This window comes from Martes martes (assembly GCF_963455335.1).
Source record: "Martes martes genome assembly, chromosome: 13".
In the NCBI taxonomy this organism is placed as follows: domain Eukaryota; kingdom Metazoa; phylum Chordata; class Mammalia; order Carnivora; family Mustelidae; genus Martes; species Martes martes.
The window spans coordinates 27,119,300-27,139,520 of record NC_137901.1 but is presented as its reverse complement, the minus strand read 5'-3'; the positions used below and the strand labels follow the sequence as shown (position 1 = coordinate 27,139,520).

Below are 20,221 nucleotides of genomic sequence, written 5' to 3'. Positions count from 1 at the left end.
AGGGTGTTGGTTCTCAAAAGCGGGGTACCTGGAAGCGCGCCGAGGCCACAAACACTGAGAATGAGTGCCACTAGGGTAGGGTCTTGGTTTCACCCACTGCTGTGTCCCAGACCTCAGCAGGGGCTGTGGCACTTGGGAGGCGCTCGGTAAATGTCTGCCAAGTGGTTAAATAAAGGTAGCTGAGGACTGGGATGTTCGGCTCCAGCTGTGTCCGAGGCTCTCCCCAGTGTGACCCTCCATCTGAGGACACAGGTATGGTCATCTGTCCCCCTGCCATCACCTTGAGGGCACCATGCTGCCGTCCGTGGCCTCTAAGGAAAGACAGATCACCCAGGACAGCTTCTGGGCTGCCTGCCCCTGCTGTCCAATCTCCAGTCTGTAACATCCTCCCAGAACTAACCCAAGGGCTGCTTCCCTCGGCCATCTCCCTGCTAACCCAACCCCCGAAGGTCTTAGCAGCTGTTTGGCAGGAAATCTTCGAAGGAGACTCGGTGATTATACTCTGAGCCCCACAAATCTCTCCTCCCCTGGATGCCAATAGCCTGGAGGAGCCTCTATGGCTCCTCTTGGCACGAGTGGAAGGGGTTTAAGCCTTCCTGTTGCATAAGAGGCTAACGCTTCTCCGTCTAACAAGATATGTGGCTCTAAGAGAAAGGACCACCGTTTCTGTTCACTGCACACTAACTGCACACTTACTGTCCCAAAGCCTGTAGAGCTGCAGAAGGCTACAAACATGAGTGGCCCTGTCCCTGACCTCTGGGAGCTTCCAGCTGTATAGGGACACTAACCATGTGCAAAAGCTGATACAAATAAACTGGAGGTCACAGAGCGGTGTGCACCACTCACGCATCTGTCACGAAGCTGGGCAACCGGTGATTCCTCTATAAGTGTGGGGTCTAATCTCTGAATCAGGGAGGAATCCTTGCACCGTAAACCTGACAAGGGGTGCTGGCCCCTCCTTTGGATGTTCCCTGGGACACAGTGCTCACCATCTCTTGGAGCAGTTAAGGTCATGATTGGGTAGTTGAATGGTGTGGCCAACATGAATGGGTGGCTTTCTACCAGAGAGCCATGCTTCCCTTCCATGGTGTATACAGTTTTTCCCCTGGAGGGGCTGTCCAGCCAGGGACTACATTTCCCAGGTGCCCTAGCATCTGGGTAGAAACGAATGATTAGTTCTCACCAACAGAAAGTGAGTCAGTTTGTTAAGAAGGTAGGGAAGCATGCCTTCTCCATGCTCTTTCTCCTTTTGCAAGAACTATGGGAGCCTATATTGAAAATAGCAGAGACACAGATCAAAAGACCTTGGGTCCCTGAATCACAGTGTGGAAGGTCTCCTGCCGATGACCACACTGGATGGTTTATTACATGAGTAAGAAATACATTTTGGTTTGTTAAGCCATTGAGATTTGGGGGTTCACCTCTTACTGCAGTTAGCATTACCTTGAAAAATGAGGTTAAAAAAATCCTTTCTTTACACTGGGCTCTGCCTTTGATAAGACTTCTTTGAATCTGCTGAACCCAGACTACAGGCATCTGTAGTAAAGGAACAACTCCCTAGTCCTGGGATGGCCATCCACTTGGGGGATCAATTACTTTTCCCTTTAAATATCCCCTGCGGATCTAAGAAAGAGGCTGCAGGCAGGAGAGGCTGGCTCCTCCTACACATTCTGTTTCCGAAGTCTTGATTTGTCAGCTGTTGCCACAGGCCCCAGTTGTATGGAGCCCGTGATACAAAAATAAACCAGAGACAGAGCTTCCCACTCAAGTGCCCAGCCCAGCCCTCAGGGCAGGGTGAGCTTGTTCCCTGTGGTTTTCTGGCTACCTAATTAGTCCCTGTGATTGGGGCCAAGATCTGGGACCAACGTCTTGGCTGTTCCAAATTCACCAAGGAATATTTAGGGTATTTATTTATGTACCTTCCCAAAATTCTTTCCTTCATCGGACCTCTGATTCCCCTCCAGCTGTAACAGTCTCTACTTCAGATTTACCGACGCCCTTCCCCCCCCCCCCCCCCCCCCCCCGCTCCTGAGCCACCTCCCGTCTAACGCTGAAGACTCAGCCCACGAGTCACACCTGCCCCCCACGTACTGGTCTCCTCCAGCTCATCACGGATCTCATTGTTGGCACAGGCAAAGTCACGGAGCGTCTGCCTGTCTCCCTCACTCCTGGAGAGCCAGCAGTCACACTGGAAGCGGAAGGTCTCATCACGCGAGTTGTCCTTCACGTCGATGTAGCTCAGGTGCCAGCCGGGAAAGATCCCTGTGGAAAAGACTTCGTGGGGACCGGGAGCTGAACATGCTGTCTCGCTTTCAGCCGTCTGCTGCCCCCTGCCCACTGGCCGTAGGGCCCCACACGAGTTCTCTGTCCTCTCTCGGCCTGGCTTTCTTTGTTGAGGAAATGAGGACATGGGCTAGATGGTCTCTGAGGGCTCCTCTAGCCCAGGGCGGGTGATGCTCTTTGCAAAATCCTTAGCCTGGGGTTCATGAGCCCTTAGAGGATCTGTGTATGTGAATGAAGCAGTCTAGGGGCTGGGAGAAATTGTGCTGTGATTACACGTTTCACCAGGGAGAGGGCTCATAACTTCCACCAGGTTCACAATGAGGGCCACTGACTTCTGGGGAGTTCACACAGCTGAAGGACAAATCCTATTACTTCCTGACACCAGTATGCACCTGACTCAGGCCAGTTATCCTTCCAGAATTAGTTCTGGCATCACCTCCTCTGGGAAGCCTTCCCTAGTGTCCCCTGATTGCCCAGTAGGTCTGCACCTGCCTTGGCCACACGCTGACCTCCCTATGTCATCATTGTTTACGTGTCTCCTCCCCTGACCATGAGCTTTTGGGGGACAGGGACCTGGTCTTATTTGTTTTTGTTTCCCTCATGCCTTGCCTATTGTCCGTCATGTAGTAGCCGCTCCATGAATGTGGGCCGTGTCTGTTATGATTTTGAGGACCTTGGCTGTTCAGCAGTCATAGAAGGGATTTGGAGCTGCTGCTTCTTCAGGGTATATATTAAACTTGAAAGGTCTCAGCCTAATACTGAACATACAGTTACTTCTGCTGTAACTGGCAGGGCTTCTTTCAGAAGTGCTCCCCCCAAATCACAGCTATCAAGTATAGATCTCTGCATTTGCTGTGGCAGCTGCGTCTTATTTGTACCTCACACTGGTGCAGTTACTCTCCAAGAACTCGGAAAGCCAAAGCACCCATCACACGTGGGGGAAATCCTGTTGTGGGACAGGTTACGGGGTGGTACCGGCTGCTCATTAATTGTCCACAAGGCAACCTCACAAGGAAGGCACGTATATGCTCAAGTCTCATGTCTTGCCCTCCCATGTCACCTGGGCCTGTCCCCACCAAAATGCAATTCTCTAGGATTGGACACTGCCTCCAGCAACACCTGTAGATCCTGCTGCTGGCCTCAAGGGTCTTATAGGCACAAAGACATGCAAAGATGGACACACACTTCTATCCCCTCAGCCTTCCGAAGATGGAGGATGGGGGAGTGGATGTGGAGGCTTCTGGGCGGGACATACACACCGGCAGTCCTAGGATTGCTTAATTCTGGATTTAAAAGGCTCTTCATATATTTTTTAAAACATAGATCTGTACTGAAGTAAAAACCCATGAGTCCTCAAATTATTATGTTAAAATTTAAAATACTTCTGTTGAGTTAAACAGTGGTAAGTAATTTTACCAATAAACTTAAAAAAAATCTCAACAATATTTTTACTTTTCCACATTGGGGCCAGTTCTGACTGTAAGGTTATAAACTGGCTGCTTTCTGAGATGATAACATCATGAAATTGATTCAACCACTTCATAATCCCTGGTGTGTTCAGTCTGGAAATGATGCACAGGAGACCTGTTGGAGCCGTTCTTACAGACTTCCAGAGTGGAACAGAGAAAGGGAGAGGCAAGTAAAAAGGAAGGCAGAGAAAGAGAAGCCAAATGTTGGTGCTCTTGGAAGATGTACGTGTGTGTGTGTGAAGGAGAGAGCAAGAGTGAGAGCGGGACAGAGAGAGAGAGATTCTGTTCTCAAGACCTTACCCAAATCAATTACAATAGAGTCTCTGGGGTAGAAGCCAGGCATTGGTGGTCTTTACAGCTGCCCAGCAATTTCAATGTAGAGCCAAGGCTGAGAACTAGGGCCTGCACTGCAATCACCTGGTCCCCCCCATCTTGGAGAGTCTGATTGAGTGGGTTTGTAATGAGGTCCAAGAATTTCTAGCTCTAACGAGTTCCTTGGTCATGCTGATGCTGCGGGTCCCAGAGTCGCACCTTGAGAATCACTGGCTTAATGATCTCTCCTGACTCCAGGATGACGGTGTTTCAATGGCTTCATGACAAAATAACCGATGGGAATTAATGGGAATTACAAGTGTGTGACTGTGTGTGTATGGGTGAGTGTCAGTGGAGAGGGATGACATTAATTGGAGAGGTGGGTCATCGCAAGATCATGTCTGTTGCTGGAACACACGATCACCGTGCTTCACAGCCCAGGTGGATTCCACTCCTGAATTACTTCTTGGACTCCAGGCAGGGTGGTGACAGTGAGCGGAGGGGAAGGGTGGATTCTGGGCTGGCTTTAACTTTATCCACGGACAATTCAGTGCTCTAATGTAGGAGTGAAAGCAACCAGAGATGGAAGAGAAGGAATGTGTCTGGCCCGGGTTGCCCTGGTGTTTGGTTGCTTCTCTTCCCACCCTTCTCCCCTTTCCCCCGCCCTCTGAAAGCATGGCCTTGTCTCACCCATCTCCAATTCTCTTTTCAAGTAGGAGTTCTTAAAAACAAACAAAAACCCTCCTTCCATGATAAATAGCAGGCTAACCCTGACTCCTTTAAGATGAAAGAAACTTGTCTTCAGATCTTTTCTCATTGCTGATTTTGTTGCCTTGTTTTGGATATGTTCAGTGTGACTGACAGGGACCCTACCACCATGAACTTTACTAAGAACCTATCAGACATGCAGCTGGAAACAAGCAGCTCTGGGGGCTGATGTCACGTGGTTGGCTTTTCCTGGTGAAGACGAGTCCACAGTAAAGCTTGGCTAACGGTGTGGCCAGCACTAGCCTGATGGTGGAGACCCTCCTGACCCTGTGGAACAACAAGCAGCCATCTGAAAGCCACCATTAGAGAGTCTATTTCTTTAAAAACTCTCCTCTTCTAAAAAATTTATTGGAGAGAGAGAGAGGAAGGGAGAGTGATTATGCAAGAGAGAGCATGAACAGGGGAAGGGGCAAGAGAAAGAGGGAAAAGCAGGTTCCTTGCTGAGGAAGGAGCCTGATGCGGGACTTGATGCCAGGACCCTGGGATCATGACCTGAGCTGAAGGCAGATGCTTAACTGACTGATCCACCCAGGGGCCCCAATGTCCCCTCTCTTAAAGTTTTACTTTTTAAATTTTTTACACAATGATAGTAACCCCCTACTGCTGGACACCTTTTCACTCACAGCCAATCCATATCAGAGCATATCTGCCACATCCTCTTCCATAGTTGTATGGTTTTCCTTTCCATGCACACACCAGAAATCAAATACACACACACTACCTTGTTGACACATAGTTGTTCTCCAGAATTTCACTTGAATTTTACAGAATTTACAATATTGGTGCTGTAGTTCTTATCCTTCCACACATATCAGAGTGATCTTTTTAAATGATAGATTAAGTTTTGTGGTAAAAAGGTTCTTCATGGGGCACCTTGGTGGCTCAGTCAGTTAAGCATCTGCCTTCAGCTCAGGTCATGATCCCAGAGTCCCAGGATCAAGCCCTGCATTGGGCTCCCTGCTCAGCTGGAAATCTGCTTCTCCCTCTCCCTCTTCTTCCTTCTCCCCCCAGTAGATCTCTCTCTCTTGCTCACTCTTTCCCAAATAAATAGATAAAAATCTTTAAGAAAATAACTAAAATCTTTAAAAAAACAAAATCTTTAGAAAAAAGGTTTTTCATTTCCCCAGAGTTTTCATCAGAGAAAGCAAGCAAGCAAGATGAATTAGAAAATAAAAACAGTATGTTATAATTTGTTCTGTATTATAAAAGCTATGGAGCTAATTGGAATTATGAGGAAGAATAAATCATTTACCTTTATTTTCTTCTCTGGACAATATTCTCATGGTAATCATGGGAGCATTTTTTTAACAAAAGAATTACAGTTAATAAGTGGCGAAGAAAGGACAACTAGAAAATCGCCATTTGTAATCCTAATTGATCATCACTGGATGAAGCCATTAGATGAACAGTTATTGGCAGGAGAAGGGTGTCAGGGTAACCAGGCTGACAGTCCCTGGATCCACTATTTGGTGTGAACACCAGGAAGAGTAGGATTGCTATGAGGTAATGGGAAGTACACAGTTGCATTTTAAAGAAAGTTGCCAAAGAAAGTTGAACCTGAATCCAAGTATGCCTTTAGAGCTGACTTCCAAATTGTAGGAAATACAGGGAATCGAGAGGCAAAGACACTACAGTAAGCAGATAAACAGGTCCAGAAGGTAGACATTCTACAGATCATTGGCCCAATCCCTTCCACAAGCAAATGGCATGATGAAAGAAGTAGGCATGCTCTGCTTTTGAAGAGACTGAAGGGAGATGGCAGCTATACACAGAGTGGAGACCTTGTTTGCTTCGAGGTTCAAGCAAACCCAAAAGTACAAAGGCATTTTTTACATTAAGGAAATTTGCGTATGGAGTGGAAATCAGGTGACACAAGGAAATCATTGTTAAGTGTGATAGTGGCATTGTGTTTTGCTTAAAAATGTCCATTTTGAAAAGTGAAACATACTAAATATGTTTGAGATGAAATAATATGAAGTAAGGGTTTGATTTTATATAATCTAACAACCAAAAAGAAATTAGGAAAGAAAAAGAAAAAGTGAGAAGGGGAAAGCAGGTATGACAACTCATAATTGTTGGATCTATGTGATGGTTATGTGGAGGTTCACTATACCATTTCCCTCACTTTTGCTCATTCTTAAAATTTTTCATAAAAATTACTGGATAAACAAAAAAGATGGAAAGGTAGATTCAAAGAAAGAGATGACGGCCATGATATTAAGTTAACTAAACATTTGTAACTTATGAGGCATCACAACTTTTTTTGTGGAAGTCTCTCAAACGAAATATTTTTACCCTCATAAATTGCTATGCAAGGGAAGCATAATGTAGCTTGAATATTTTTAAACTAAATATGAAAAAATGTGGCATAGAGAGAGAGAGAGCTTAAGGACATATTTAGCTGTCTTGGCTTATATTAACATTTAAGCTTCCATCTATGGAGGAGAAAGTTACTATAAAGAGGAAGCTAGGCACAGAACCTGGACTTCCCTGTACCTCTCCTGACCCTACTATCCCAACCACCTGGGTTCACTGAGGACACAGACAGACATCTTCCTTTCCCTGCTTTCAGATCCAAAGTCTGGCTAGAGGGGAAGAGGCCCACTTCTCTGCCTACAAAGGAAAGAGGATAACATTGGTGCCCAGGGTTTCTTTAAGGCCAGGACCAAGGCAATCAGATAGTCTTGAGTTATCCAAGGGACAAACCAGGCTCTGTGAAGAGCTTGCCACGTAAACCACAGTAGTAGCGACAAACAGTACAGCCTGACAGTGAGGAGCTGTCCGTGGTGCTGAGCTGCCTCCCTTTTCTTTTGATAGTGAGGAGACACAAAATGATTGGCTGTAAAGTTTTTGTATAGAAGAAAAAAGCATCAAGAAAAATGAGAAACTCTAGATACGTGCATAGTTAGTGTCGGGGGCAAGGTGGGGAAGCCAGTATTAGTGGACCTAGTCATGAACCTGGGATTCATGGCCAGGACTTAATTTTTGAAAATATTAAGGCATGGGGAAAAACTCTGATTCCATAGAGATGTGGGTTTCTTGTGACTGCAGCATGAAAAAAAAAAAATCAGCACTGAGTCTGAGAGAGTGAAATGTGGCTATAAATAAATTCCATTAAAACTATATTAAGTCCCTACTATAGTACAGGCAGTGTGATAGGCATTACGGAAAGTGCAATGAACAGGACAACGGTGTGGTTAGGAACTAAGCTTGATTTCTAAAATTTGCCTAGAAAGACAGGTCATTTCTAACTGATGGAAATGTCAAAATGGTGGCATTCAACAGTTTTTAGTTGCCTGCCACCTTGCGGTAGGAGGGTCAACCTGCTGCCAGAGGGATGGTGGAAAGCTGAGGTTTGCTATCCCCACCACCCTGACCTTGAGCAAGAGCTACCTTTGTTGTCATGCCAGACCCTCAGCTTGCAGAGGTGGCCCAGGCTCAGCATGTCAGGGAAGTTGAATGTGTCTGTGTTGTTCCGCTCAAACTTGTTCCAATTGGCTGACTGCTTCAGGGCCAGTGTCCCGCTGTCCCCATTCTCCCCGAAGATGATGATGAACACATTGGCATCGGTGCCTGCTCCTAGGAGGTATACAAAATAAGGGTTCTGGGTGTTAGCCTCTTCAACACACAGTCCACTTGCTCTGGTTCCCATCCTGGCTTTCTTGGAGGAGCCATCAGTGCAGATGGGAAGTTTAGCGTTGATGAGGCCAGTGGGGAGGTTGGAAAGAGTTGGTTAGTTTTTTGAGACTCCTGGGTCTCCCATTCTATCCTTCATTTTATCTCTGTGTCTTCTAAATGCTATAATGGGCTAAATGGAGTCTGGTTAGCAAGTATGAGTGGTTTAGTGCAAAAACTCATTTATTTCTGGGGAAATACACCCATACTTAAAAGGTATGCCATGAAGACTGGCTTTGCAGGTTAGAAATCTAGGCTTCTTCCTGCACAACATGGATTCAGAATGAAATAGGAAAGTTCCTTATTCCCCGGATCTATCCCTGGTTGACAGTCTATACTAGAGCTTTGTATCATTTGCTTAAGCCAAATAGAGGTATTGACCCTAGTTAAAAAGAAAATGTTTCTGAAAGAGGTGACTCCATGAAGCTTTCCTGCCACATACACCCTATGGTTATCAAGGGACTTATCAACTATTTTCTGAGAACACATCATGAGGGGATGTAGGGGTAGAAAACATGTGGACACTTGGAACTTTTAGCAAGAAGAGTGAAGGCTCCGTTGTTAGGAGAAAGGAAGAAGAGAGGCACCAACAAACTTACCTGCTATATGGACCCACACTTACTCCTGAGATCCTACCATGAGAGCTTAATTTCTTTGGCTAAAGGCTTCTTTGTTGAAAATGTAAGCTATTAGGGCCTACAAGCTAACCCCTCACAAGACATTTATACTCAGTGCAAATGAGTTTGTCACATTCCTTGTAACAGCTCCTGGAGAACAGTTTGATATAGAGAAGGGTAGGCGGGAGACATTGTTTCCACGATGGGAGTGTGTTCCCACTCAGCCTCAGGCCTTTGCACAAACTAGCATTTTTGCTTGGAAGGTCCTTCAGCTGGTGTTCCATCTACCTCAGTGGCTTCTGTTTGTCTTTCTGCACTAGACTTTGGTATCTCTTCTGGGAAGCTCTCCACGACACTTGCTCCTGATCCCCAGCTAGATAAAGAACCTTATTCTGGGTCCCCCAGCTCCTGTGCAGACCTCTGCCAGAGCTTAGTTCACTGCCATTGCTCCCCTAGAATGTCAGACTTAGTTCACTGTCATTGCCCCACTAGAATGTCAGACTCATAAGGGCTCAGGGTCATCTCTCCATCCTAAGACTCCAGACCAAACCTGGCACACAGAAGATGGTTGCCAAGCACATGTGTCAAGGAACCCAAGGGCATCTGAGATTCACAGCAGCATGAAGACAGAGGGCCTCTGAGTCATGTTCCTGCACAGTTTCCCAAAGTGCTGACCATAGTGCCCAAACTGGTTCTCCCAGATCTCCTTGAGGGAGGAGGAGGAAAGAAATACTTTGTTTGGACAGAAAGTGACACATGGTGGAAAGGACTTGTATTTGGAAGGTCAGCCAAAGAAAAGTGAGAGCCTGACCGGAGCCCAGGACCTGAGCCAGAATTTGAGGAAGGGCAAGTGGAGTGGGATATGGGACTGGGAGATGGGACGGATGCCCTGACTCACCCAGGATGTCACTGGTCTTGACTGAGACAGTGTAGGAGGTCCATTCCATCATCTCTTCCCCATCAATGACAGCACACATCTCACACACGAGTGTCTTCTTGCCCTTCCGCTGGGACAGCCAGTCTCCATAGTAGAACATGGTCAGGTCTCCAGTGTTCATGTTCTTCAGGAGGATCTGGATGAGAGGAGCCAGTGTGGGAACACCCTCCCTCACCTCCACCAGCTGTCCACCTGCGAATACAGGCCCTTTCCTGAACCCCAAGGACCCAAGATTCCAGACCTAAGATGAATTCTTCTGACTAAGATTCTCTGGGAAAAAAGACCCTGCGTTGTATGTCTTGCACAGGGGATGAAACCCCTTAGTTTGGGGATTTGGAAATGGGTAATTTCCAAATGAGAGGTACATTCACTGTGCACAAGAAATGTCTGTTGAATAAATGACAGAAAAAGGGACCAGCCAAACCACTGTCAGCCATAAATACCTTTATTTGGCCAAGTTGTCCTTGGTGTGGGCACCATATTGTTGGCTCAAGAAAAATCCGCTAATGTCTATAGAGGGGGAGTGGGAACCTCAGGGGACTCAGGATAGATAGCCTTTGGTGGCTGGGAGATTTGAGGACTGAATCGGGGAGAGCAGAGCCTGAGATGGAAAAAGATGCAGCTACCTAATGTGTGATCCTAGGGCACCAAAATTCCCCTTCCATCCTGCCTGAAGTGCCCAACATTAGACCCTCTGCTGCCCCGGTTCTTGCCGCTTCTCTCTCTATCTTCCCAATTTACTACCTCCAAGAAGGACACGCTAAGTCTGTCCACATTATACTGACAGCACATACTGAACACAAATAACTAAAACTACGTTCTCTGGTTAATTCAAGCCAAAGGGCTCACCGGATCACATAGGTCTGATTCATGTCATAACCCTCTAAAGTGACATTTGCTCTTTAACCAGGTCCACTGATAACCGAGAAAAGCAGGAAGAAGGGTTGGGCTGTGGGTGGAAGGAAGACATTTACCCTCTCCAGGAACCACTCGGGCCGGCTGCCCAGGCCATCAATTCGGATCCGCATCTTGGTGAATGGAGCAATGTCCAGGATCTCCATGATGAAAGTGTCATTCTGCTCCCGCTCAAATCTGGGAAAGAGTGGAGGGGCATGATGTAGAATGCTGGCTAGAGTGAGGGCTTAGGCCTGAGTGAGGATGGAAAGGGAGGCTCCCAGTGACGCCCCAGCAGTCTGTCCCTTGCACCCCAAATGTGTTCCTGAAAGACTGGGTTAAGTGAGCTTGGCTGATAGCCATGACCCTGAATTAGGCTCTGGGTCCTAATCTCATTCTGCCAGCCACCTAGAGCAGTCCAAGCTTCTCTCTGGGACTTGGGTTCCCTCATCCTTATTCTGGCGGAAATGACACTGGTCCTGCAATCTCACCAAACTGTCAGGAGGACCAAAAGAATGTGACATCAACTTAAAATGTAAAAGGAATTCCATATCTGCAAGGCTTCAGATGAGATTCTAGGAGTGACAGGGCTCCCATGAATGGTGGGGCAGCTTGTACACTGCTCAGCTTAGATGGTACCATTTACATTTTTCTGTACACAATCTGCAAAACTAAATGCAGTGGCCTGAGATTGGGTAATGATACCAATAACTATTAAACGGCAGGCACATAGAGGTAACATTGCTTTTGTTGCTATTACTATTTTTCTGCTGAATGACCTCATCTTCTCAGAGATGCTCTATCTTGCTTTCTTACTGCTCTTTCTACAGGGCTACATGTATAATGCAACCTTCAGTGCTGATTGCTTGACTGATAACTGATTCCAGATAATGCTGCTGATAAGCCTTGGGGGTAATGCAAGTGGCACTGAAGATAGGAAGATAGGATGCTACTTGGCGATCGGGCTTCCTTGTATATAAGACATATGTTTAAACACAGAGGCCACAGCCGGAGGGGGCTGGGACCGAAAATGCTGCAAACCAAGAACTACTCCTTTTCTCAGAGGCAGTGGAAGCGCAGAGGCCTAATCCTTTTTGATAACTTACTCATCTGTATTTTATGATTATTAGCAGCGAAAGCGTTCTCCCGGAAGTCTGCTCTAAATCCCTCCTGCTCTAATTTAAGCCCTGCCTGTTGTTCTGGTCCTGTGGAAACTACAAAGGCGTGCTCACAAGTCCCCTTGTCGAACTTGTAACACATACTGGAGATTCTCTCAAATAATCTTTCAACTAGTTGATTCCTCACCAGATGCATAATTTTGCAGATTTAAGGAACTTTAGAATTCTTTGCTTTGAGAAAAAAAAAAAAAAAGAATTCTTTGCTTTGTGTTTCTCTTTAATTTTCACCCTTTGAATTTAGCCAAGTATTCCCATTTTATGGAGATTTTATGGTGGGGCAGTATAAAAGGGAGAAAGAGATAAGCTTTTCTTCTAGAAGACTAAAGAGTGGATGACTGCACCCCCTCATCCTTTATTAGAGGCTAGACCCCAGTCCCGCCTGGATGGACCGCCTCTCCGCAGGGTAAAAGGCCCACATCCACAGTGGAAGCTCCTCCGAGGCCCTTCATCCCTCCACGACTCATTGGCCGCATGTTTCCTGCTGCCCCACTCCCTCAGATGCCTCAGCTGACATGTAGGAGGGCTCCACTTTGAGAGGCCACCTGGGGAGAGGCGGTCATCCTCCGATCCAGGTCTGCTTGCCTCTGGCTCAGAAAAGCAGGGCTGCCAAAGTGGCCCAGAGCCTGCCCTGCTCCTCTGCTCAGAGAGGCCTCTACTCAGCAGCAAAAGAGGTTGTGTTGGGCGGGGGGTGCGACCTTTGGCTGCCCCTCAGTCCTTTCCTGTTCTGGTTTCCTTCCCTTCCCTGACCCCCACCAAAGGCTGTCCTTGGGAAAGGGCCTAGCACCCTCTCACTCACTGGTCTCTGGGACTTGGAACAGCCGGAGAGCTAACCAGGGGCCAAAGCTTTCATGTGGAAAAGCAGCTGTTTGATGGAAGAATTTTAGACATTGCTAGGAAGCTAGGGACGGTTTGTGGGTAGGGGGTCTGCGAAGGGGCTGGCTGGAAGACAGGGAGGAAAAGTATGAGGTCCAAAGCCAGCCTCTCTGGGGCAGCTGCTTAAGCAGTCGACCTTGGTGCCACTAGAGGCATGGCCGGGGCTCTCGGGAATGGCAGGGGTCAGAGCCTTGGCTATGGCTTCAGGCTAGACCTAGCTCTAGCTGCTTCCAGGCTGGACTCTACACCAAGCGCCATCTAGTTCATGCCCTGCCACTTCCAGTGATGGGCCCCCCGTCAGTCTGGGGCAGCCCTTTCCCTCTCTGGATGGCCATGGCCAACTCTTAATAATGTTTGGTTTACATGGAACTGGGCCTCTCCTCATGGGCTCCAGCTCTGCTCACCAGAGCTAATGGTTTCATTGTCAACAGTTCGGCCATACCCAGTGCTGTGCAACAGTCCCATGCAACTGGCCATCTGACCTCTATTCTCTGGGCCTCCATCAGTGGAACATTAGGCAGCAGCGAAAATGAGCAAATCACAGCCATCCTCAGGGGCTCAGAGAAATCTGAAAATCCTAGTGTCGAGGAAAGAAATTAAACATGAAAGAATGCCCACAACTTGTCTCACTTACATAACACTGAAATCAAGACTCAGTGGAAGCTGGTTGTTCAGGGAGGCCCGCACAGGGTAGGGAGAAAAGGATAAAGGAAAGCAAAAATGTATCTACCTTAAAAGCCAAGACAATCCTCACTTCTAGGGTGGGGAGGTACAGGGAACTGGCAATGTTCTTGGGCTGGGGGATGGCTCATAGGTTTTGTTCTGTAAGTGTTTACAATTTATGTACATATATATGTTATGCACGTTATACTTGTTTTATACACACACACACACATACATATATACACAAACAGATGGCTAGGTACGAATAAATAGAACTATATTCTCTAATTAGCTGGTGCCAAAGAGGTATGAGGTTATTGAATTACATAAATCATAGAAGGACATCTAACCCCACCAATACATACTTCCTAAGAAACATTAAAAAAATTGAATGTCCTTGAAACTGTTGACTATTCCTGATAAGACAGGGATTTCAGAGCCCTGCTCTGTGGGTCACAGCCCCTGTGGTAGGCTGACAAACACTTCCTGCTAGGGTGACCCTTAATGCAGTCACAAGTGTCTTTATACGGAGGAGGCAAAGAGAGATTTGACTCCTACATGAGGGAGGAGGCAATGGGGAGGACGGAGCAGGAAGAGGCTACAAGACGCTGGCCTTGAAGACTGGAGAGACGTGGCCACAAGGTAAGGAAGGTGGGCAGCCCCTAGAAATTGGGAGAGGCATGGAATGGGTTCTCCCCCAGAACCTTTGAAAGGGGTGCGACTAGCCTTGATTTCTGCCGAGTGATACTGACTTCAGACTTCTGGCCTGGGGAAATGGGAGAGAATACATCCCTGTGGTCTGAAGCCACTAGATTTGCAGCAAATTTTTATCACAACCCCAAGGGGCATGGATGGCGCACACTGGGATGTGAAGGGGGCAGATGAGGCCAGACCACCTTGGGACCAGCATAGGGGGTATTCTAAGGATGTGTGAGAAGCGGGATGACCGTCTTAGTGGTGGTATCAGTGTCCACGGGTGCAGACGTGCCTGGGGGGTAAAAGGCGAGTCAACAACCCCTGGCTCCTCAGATCCCTCCTCAGGGACCATTAAGATAAGTGAACACAGCACATGCCCCCATGAGATATCAGGGGGTGACGGGAGCTGAACCCACCGGCTGCATCCGTATGCACGAGCATCCTGGCTGTGGTGTGAATGTAGACCAAAAGCAAAGAAACCTCGGATTCCAAATATCTGTCATCCCAACATGCCAGGATCAGGCCCTGTGCATGTTCTAATCTCCCAGCGTCCTCTTAAAGGTTGAAGACAATGTGTCAGGAAGGCTGACCCAGCAGTGGGAGCTGGGACTTTCCAACTGCCTCCCACGGGGGCCCTCAAAGGCAGCCTGCCTTCCTCTTCTGTCCCCTGAGACTTGCCTCCAAGCCCGACTGAGGGAAGGACTCAGCACACCCAACAACTACCCTGCCCTTGAAATCCCCAAAGACGGGCCCCTTCCATTCCCAGAGCTTTAATGCTAACCAGGCAGTGGGAGTTCCAAGTGATAAAGATACAAGACTCACGAGCTTATCAAAGCCATGGCCACAGTCACTGGTCCAAGAGTTCCCACCTGTCTCCTGAAATGGCATCTGGAACCCTACTGGGCTCTTCCCTCTGCTGGCATTCCCTTGGGCTCAGTTCCTCATCTTCTTGGCACTGGGGGCTCGTGAAAGCTGTGTGGCCATTCTGTTGGGCAGACCCACAGAACTCTGACTTCCCTTTGCTTCCAGACCAGGAATCTCTCAGGATATGAGGTCTCTACTGGGCCTGGGAATGATTCCTTACAGGCACTTACTTCCCTAAGAAAGTCACATATCTTTGTCTAAAAATAGCACCTATCCCCACCAGATACCAACTGACTCAAATTCCACCATTAGAGACTTATTCCTTGGTTTGCACATTACCTTTTGAGGATGCCATCTTTTTGGATGCCACATTAATTCACCAGCATCTCAGTGTGAATTAGTTTATAGAACAGTTTCCCCCAAAGTGGCAAGATAAGAAGTTGGGGGCTTCAGCTGGGGAATGGGGTAAGTGAACAGCTATCGACTTTGGACTCTGGGTCTAACATTTGACAACAGGGCAGCTGGAGCAGGCAAACCATGTACAGAGGCATGGCTGTGCCTCCTATCTCGTCATGCACCATCTCTTGGGGGGAAGGATCTCCTTGCACAGCACCAAGCTGTACACGTGTTGTAAGCCCAGTAAGTCTTACTACCCAAGTCCCTGATCAAGATGCTGACACCTGAAATAAGGCGGAGATCGAACAGAGCCAGTTGCTGATGAAATCAAGCAAAATTTGCCTTGGGTAAGAGGTCTGAGCTTGAAAACTAGAGGTGGTAAGGAACAATAGCTCTCAGCACAAAATAAATCTTTATTCAGAAAAACAAAATGCTTACAATATGGATTGTGATAAGCACCTCAAATCACTTACAATATGGTTGTATTATAACGTGACTCTCAAGCAAGACTTCCAGAATTTAAGTACTGCCAGAAAGGAGTCTATCTCCCCTACCAGCAACTACATCTATGTCTGTGAAATAAGGTGTGATGTTGACATGGGATAATCAATTAAAGAAAAAAGAAAATTCAACAGGACTTTGGGCTTGGGATGGAGGTTAGGGCCAGAGTATAGAGAGCATGAGACTCCAGACAGACAGCGGCTAGACCACATGAGACAACAGAGCTGGGCCCCACCACCTCCAGCAAGCCTCCCAGGTGACCAGATCATGGCCTGAGCCCCAGCAGGCCCACAGTAGTCGGGCCTGGGTTGCCCCGCTCTTCCGCTCAACATATCAGGGACCAGGGATGGCCTGGGGGACAATGGCTGAACACAGAAAACCAGCACAAACCCAGGACTGTCTGAGCCAGGACTTCAGTGAAAGGGCAGACAGTAAAAGCTGTGGGGAGTTCACCTTTATTGTCATTACTGATGACGTAAGGGGCAGCAGAACCTCATGCTTAAGGCCACGGACCCCTGGATGCAGCTCCCAGTACCATGTGACCTTCAACAGTATGACTTCACCTTGCTGTGTCTCAGTTTTTGTTTTTCAAAAAGGGGATGATAGAAATGGTCCTCAGAGAGTCGCAGGGAGAACTGTGCCAATGCGCTCAGTGGGCTTAGGGAAATGCCAGGGCCATGGTAAGGTCACTCTGGTGTTCATGCTGTTGCGGTGGCTCCCCAAGGGTTAAGCTGTGCGGGTTCGGGAATCTTCTCCTGGTCATACGCTGTCTCCTATGTCTGAGACAGTGCCTGCCATATACTAGGTGTTCAATTATTTTTTAATATTTAAAAAATACTTTTGGCTTTTTATTTGCAATCATTTTAGACTTGTAGGAGAGGAGCAAAAATAGAACCGAGTTTCTGTGTTCTCTTCGCTCAGCTTCCCCTAATGTTAACATCTTACATCACCATGGTACGGGGAACGAGAGCAGGAGATTCACAAGGATACAATGCTATCAACTAATAGACAGACTTTCCAATAAACATTTTTAGGTGATGGAGGGTGGGAGGGAAAGAGGGAGGGAAGGATGGATGGAGGGAGGGAGGGAGAGAAGGAAGGAAAGAAAGCAGGCAGGAAGGCAGGCAGGAAGGAAGGAAGGAGCTGCCTGTGGGCTAAGATGATCAAGGCAGGCTTCCCAGAGGAGGCAGATTTGAGCTGGCCCCTGGAAGAGAAAGGCCCTGAGACAGAAGAGAATGGATGAGAGGTATTCCAGGAGAGAGGAATCTCCTGGATAGAGCTGTGGAGGCTAGAAGGCCCTAAGGAATGAGGGGAGAGGGAGGGAAGCAGCTGATTGAGGCAGGGTGGGACTAGAGGCTGGGGGACTGGACGTGCAGAAGGGCGAGGGGCAGAAGCCCCCTCTCGATACCTGGCCTTCTTTTTGTCCAGCTTCACTTCCTCTGTGCTGCCATTGATGCCGTAGAGGGTCATAAAGATATTGGAGTCTGTACCCCCGCCGACCACATCACCCGTCCACACCGTCATCTCATAGAGCACCTGCCGAGAGAGGGATGCTGTGAGAGCTGCCGACAGTTCTGCCCAGGCCCATGCCAGGCCTGCCACGTGCTGTGGGTCAGCAAGCACAATTCCAGGTCTGTCCCTGTGTTGGGCACAACCAGCGGCACCCGCGAGCGTCCGTGAGCAGTGACGCTCGAAGGATAACCATTGCTTCCCTGATTTACTCTTTAGGTTGGGATTTGGCCCTTTTCCCTGAGGTTCGTTCCAAAGAGAATGTGTTCCTTCTGTCTCCCTGCACTGGAGCGGGAAGGGGTAGCCTGCTCTTCTCTGGACGGTGCCTCACTGGTTCTTTCTCCAGGGGCAGCCTTATAGCAAGAGGGGCCACCTTTGCCCATGTTCTGGAATGTCCTCTGGCTTTTATCTCTGTTCCCTCTTGCCAGGCTGCCCATCTCCTCTGAACACAGCTGGCCCTCCCTTCCCCCTGAGACTGCAGCACGGCGTTCTCACCTGGTCCCCACTACCCAGAAGCCCTCCAACTCAGAACCCGAGTTATGTGTCACAGTGATCTCGGTCCCAATGTTGTGCCTGTTGGGGGCTGGGTGCTTTTCAAGCAGTATCGAGAATCTTTGCCATGATACCATGAGGGTAGAAGCGGTCTTGGCAGGCCTGGCCCAGAGGCCAAGTTCACTACTTGTTTGCCCAGGTAATGAGGGAAGAGCCTCTTGCTTTATCAGGAAAATCCTCTCAAACCTTAACAGGGCATTGTGGTGGCAGGAGGAGCTACTGGAATGAAGGCAGGAGCCTGGTGCTTTTTTGCTCTTATTCAGACAGGCATGAAAAATACCAAGATCAAAATGAGAGCTTTGGTGACCCCATGGAGACTGGCCCCTTAAGGCTAGTGCCTCCAGACTGTCGTGCTCTCTGGGCCCATCGTTCTCTCCTTTACACAGATGTGTCTCTTTTTAGGTAATAGGTTGTTTCCAGAAAGAGACACAGAAATGGGGCTTTTGTAATTCCGGTCTGATAGCTCCTGGGGAGATAGACTGTCCAAAGAACCCTGTGGTTCTTTGCAAAGTGATAAAGCTGTGTTCTTTTGTAATGTCAATAATAGGGGCGTGGGTCTGCATTTCCAGAGACTAAAGGGCTCAGGGGGAGATACAGCTGTACTGAGTGGGGTGTGCGTGGGGGTGGGCTGCACGCACACAGACACACTCACACCCACATGCACGCTGGGAACTGGGTCAGGACAGAGGTCCCTGGATGAACTGTGTGCTCACCCACACCATCCGTCTGGCCACAGATGGAGATGTCTGGGTAAGAGGGGGGAGAGGATCTATGCTGTAGAAAGTTCTGCTTTCTGGCTCTCAAGCAGGGGAGGGGCAGGCATCCATACTCCTGCCTCTCAAGGTTCTCAGAGCCCCACAGTCAGCCCTTCCTTCTGTTTCCATATACAATACAAGCGGGGCACACTCAGGCCTAGGATGATTTCTTCTTACCTTCGTGGGACACCTTCTGACCTACATCTATAGCCCACTGGTTTAGATTCAGGAACAGAGTTCAGGGCTGGAGCATTCTGTTGCGCCCATAGCTTTTTGGTGGGAAAAACCCTGCAGGGTTACGTGAACCAGGGCGGTCTGAGCCACCAACTGTGCCTAGCCCTCAGGCATCCAGCACTGACTTGTGAGTTCATGCAACTTCATCCCAGATCATTCAGCCAGTTAGAGGTAGAGCTGGGACAGGAGCCCAGAGCTCTTGCCTTGAAGAGGGTCTCGTGTTAGCAGCTCTCACTGCCCTGTAAGATCCCGAGGCATGTGGTAGCCCACATGCTGTCTTTCCCCACCACTGTCCTTGGGCGTGGAGGGAGCCTTTGGGGGAAAATGACTCTGCACACCTATGCAGGGCTTGCAAAGCTCTTCAGGGACTGTTCATGACCTCATTTGCTCTCATCAAGATCTTCTTACATGGAACAGAATGGAAAGCGTTATTTCCATGGACTGTATGAGAAGACCAAGGCCCAGAGAAGTTAGGCGATTTGCCCAAGGTCACATGGCAGCAGACCCAAAGAGACTCAAGTCTCTTGGCTCCTAGCAAAGAGAGTCCAGCTGGTGCACCAGGCTTCAGCCCTGCTAGTGCCCCCGCGATGAGTCTCCTGCTTCCTTCACTTCAGTCTCCCCCTCTGCTCTCCTACCCAACCCTGCATGGCCCTTGCCATGCCATAGGCACACCCACGCCCCTCTCCATACCTTCTTCCCTATGTTCACCACCATGGCGTCCAGGAGGTCAAAGACGCGGGAAGTGACACCATCACCTCGGTCCTTGGCAAGCCAGCAGTTGCAGCGCAATGTGTACTTGGTGCCCTGGGTGGGCACGGCCAGACACAGCTCCTCCACCAGCCAGCAGCTCTCGGGGGAGGCCCCATCGTGGCCTAGCTGGGAGGGGACACACCAATAGTCTGGGTAAAACTGGGAAGGAAGCCCTTGCCACTCAGCATCCCCCTCCCTGTTCTGCACCTTCCTCCCTCAGGGCTTCCTCCCAATGTGCTCTGCACACAGACCTGGGTCCCTCCCCCAGAGGTGAGGAGGTTTTGCAGATGAAATC

The 20,221-nt window shown here is 48.6% G+C and overlaps 1 protein-coding gene across 3 annotated transcripts in view; it reads right to left on the bottom strand.

Annotated features, from left to right (window-relative positions):
• LOXHD1 (lipoxygenase homology PLAT domains 1) overlaps positions 1 to 20,221 on the bottom strand; it is a gene marked incomplete at both ends in the record, with an annotated part of 149,144 nt that overhangs the window by 12,198 nt on the left and 116,725 nt on the right. For 2 of the 3 annotated variants that reach the window (XM_080821495.1, XM_080821497.1), the window contains 6 exons: positions 2,092 to 2,262; positions 8,226 to 8,411; positions 10,023 to 10,197; positions 11,036 to 11,153; positions 17,535 to 17,662; positions 19,867 to 20,052. In XM_080821495.1, coding sequence (XP_080677621.1) covers positions 2,092 to 2,262; positions 8,226 to 8,411; positions 10,023 to 10,197; positions 11,036 to 11,153; positions 17,535 to 17,662; positions 19,867 to 20,052 — 964 coding nt within the window. The remainder of the gene's footprint in view (positions 1 to 2,091; positions 2,263 to 8,225; positions 8,412 to 10,022; positions 10,198 to 11,035; positions 11,154 to 17,534; positions 17,663 to 19,866; positions 20,053 to 20,221) is intronic. The other variant, XM_080821496.1, reaches the window with a different exon arrangement.